At 51.9% G+C, this 1,327-nt stretch overlaps 1 protein-coding gene across 1 annotated transcript; it reads right to left on the bottom strand.

Annotated features, from left to right (window-relative positions):
• Window positions 1-868: 868 nt before the first annotated feature.
• On the bottom strand, window positions 869-1,327 carry LOC146355911 (zinc finger protein RFP-like). The gene has a single exon (XM_084829976.1). It carries the CDS (start codon window positions 1,325-1,327, stop codon window positions 869-871), a length of 459 nt encoding a protein of 152 aa, XP_084686102.1.

Here is a 1,327-nt window from a genome sequence, read left to right as displayed (position 1 = left end):
GAAAGGAGTACGACAAGGCTGCATATTGTCACCCTGCTTATTTAACTTATATGCAGAGTACATCATGAGAAACGCCAGGTTGGATGAATCACAGGTTGGAATTAAGATTGCCGGGAGAATTATCAACAACCTCCGATATGCAGACGATACCACCCTAATGGCAGAAAGCAAAGAGGATCTCAAGAGCCTCTTGTTGAGGGTGAAAGAGGAGAGTGCAAAAGCTGGTTTGAAACTCAACATTAAAAAAACTAAGATCATGGCATCTGGCCCCATCACTTCCTGGCACATAGAAGGGGAAGAAATGGAAGCAGTGACAGATTTTACTTTCTTGGGCTCCAAGATCACCGCAGACGGTGACTGTAGCCATGAAATTCAAAGACGCTTGCTCCTTGGGAGGAAAGCTATGGCAATCTAGACAGCATAGTAAGAAGCAGGGACATCACCTTGCCGACAAAGATTCATATAATCAAAGCTATGGTTTTCCCAGTAGTAATGTATGGCTGTGAGAGCTGGACTATAAGGAAGGCTGAGCGCCGAAGAATTGATGCTTTCGAACTGTGGTGCTGGAGAAGACTCTTACGAGTCCCCTGGACTGCAAGGAGGTCAAATCAGTCAATCCTAAAGGAAATCAACCCTGACTGCTCATTGGAAGGACACATGCTGAAGCTGAAATATTTTGGCCATCTAATGCGAAGAGAAAACTCTCTGGAAAAGACCCTGATGCTGGGAAAGACTGAAGGCAAAAGGAGAAGGGGATGGCAGAGGATGAGAGGGCTAGATAGCATCACCGATGCAATGAATATGAACTTGAGCACACTCCGGGAGAGAGCGCAGGACAGGAAGGCCTGGCGTGCTATGGTCCATGGGGTCACAAAGAGTCGGACACGACTGAACGACTGAACAACAACTCCTGGGAAGCCTCCTCCAGAGGAACCACCTCGTGCGCTCTGTGCGCCTCGGCTCGGTCACACACCACGCAGATGGGGGCTTCGTGGTCTTTGCAGAAGAGCTTCAAGGGCTCCTGGTGTCTCTCACAGACTTGCCACACCCCTCCTGGCCCTTTGGCCCCCAGACCCCTGAGTTTCTTGGCAATTTCGACAACGCTGGCCAGCTGCCGATTGGATAGGAGGCTCCTCTTCCGGAAGGTTCCTCCGCAGTGGGGGCAGGAGGCCGCAGTGTCCGACTCCCCGCTGGGCCGGGCCAGGCAGGCTCGGCAGAAATTGTGCCCACACTCCACAGTGATCACGGGGTCACTGAAATAGTCCAGGCAGACAGGACAAGTGGCTGCCTCGCAGAGGTCCTGGACGGGGCTCCCAGCAGCAGCCAT

This window comes from Heloderma suspectum, chromosome 2, assembly GCF_057233095.1.
Source record: "Heloderma suspectum isolate Gila_16-S chromosome 2, 16-S_ref, whole genome shotgun sequence".
In the NCBI taxonomy this organism is placed as follows: domain Eukaryota; kingdom Metazoa; phylum Chordata; class Lepidosauria; order Squamata; family Helodermatidae; genus Heloderma; species Heloderma suspectum.
Note: the sequence above shows the minus strand (reverse complement) of the source record. Positions and strands in the feature narration are given on the sequence as shown.

Coding starts and splice junctions, on each gene's coding strand:
- LOC146355911 (XM_084829976.1), bottom strand. CDS start 1,327: ATGGCTGCTGCTGGGAGCCCCGTCCAGGACCTCTGCGAGGCAGCCACT.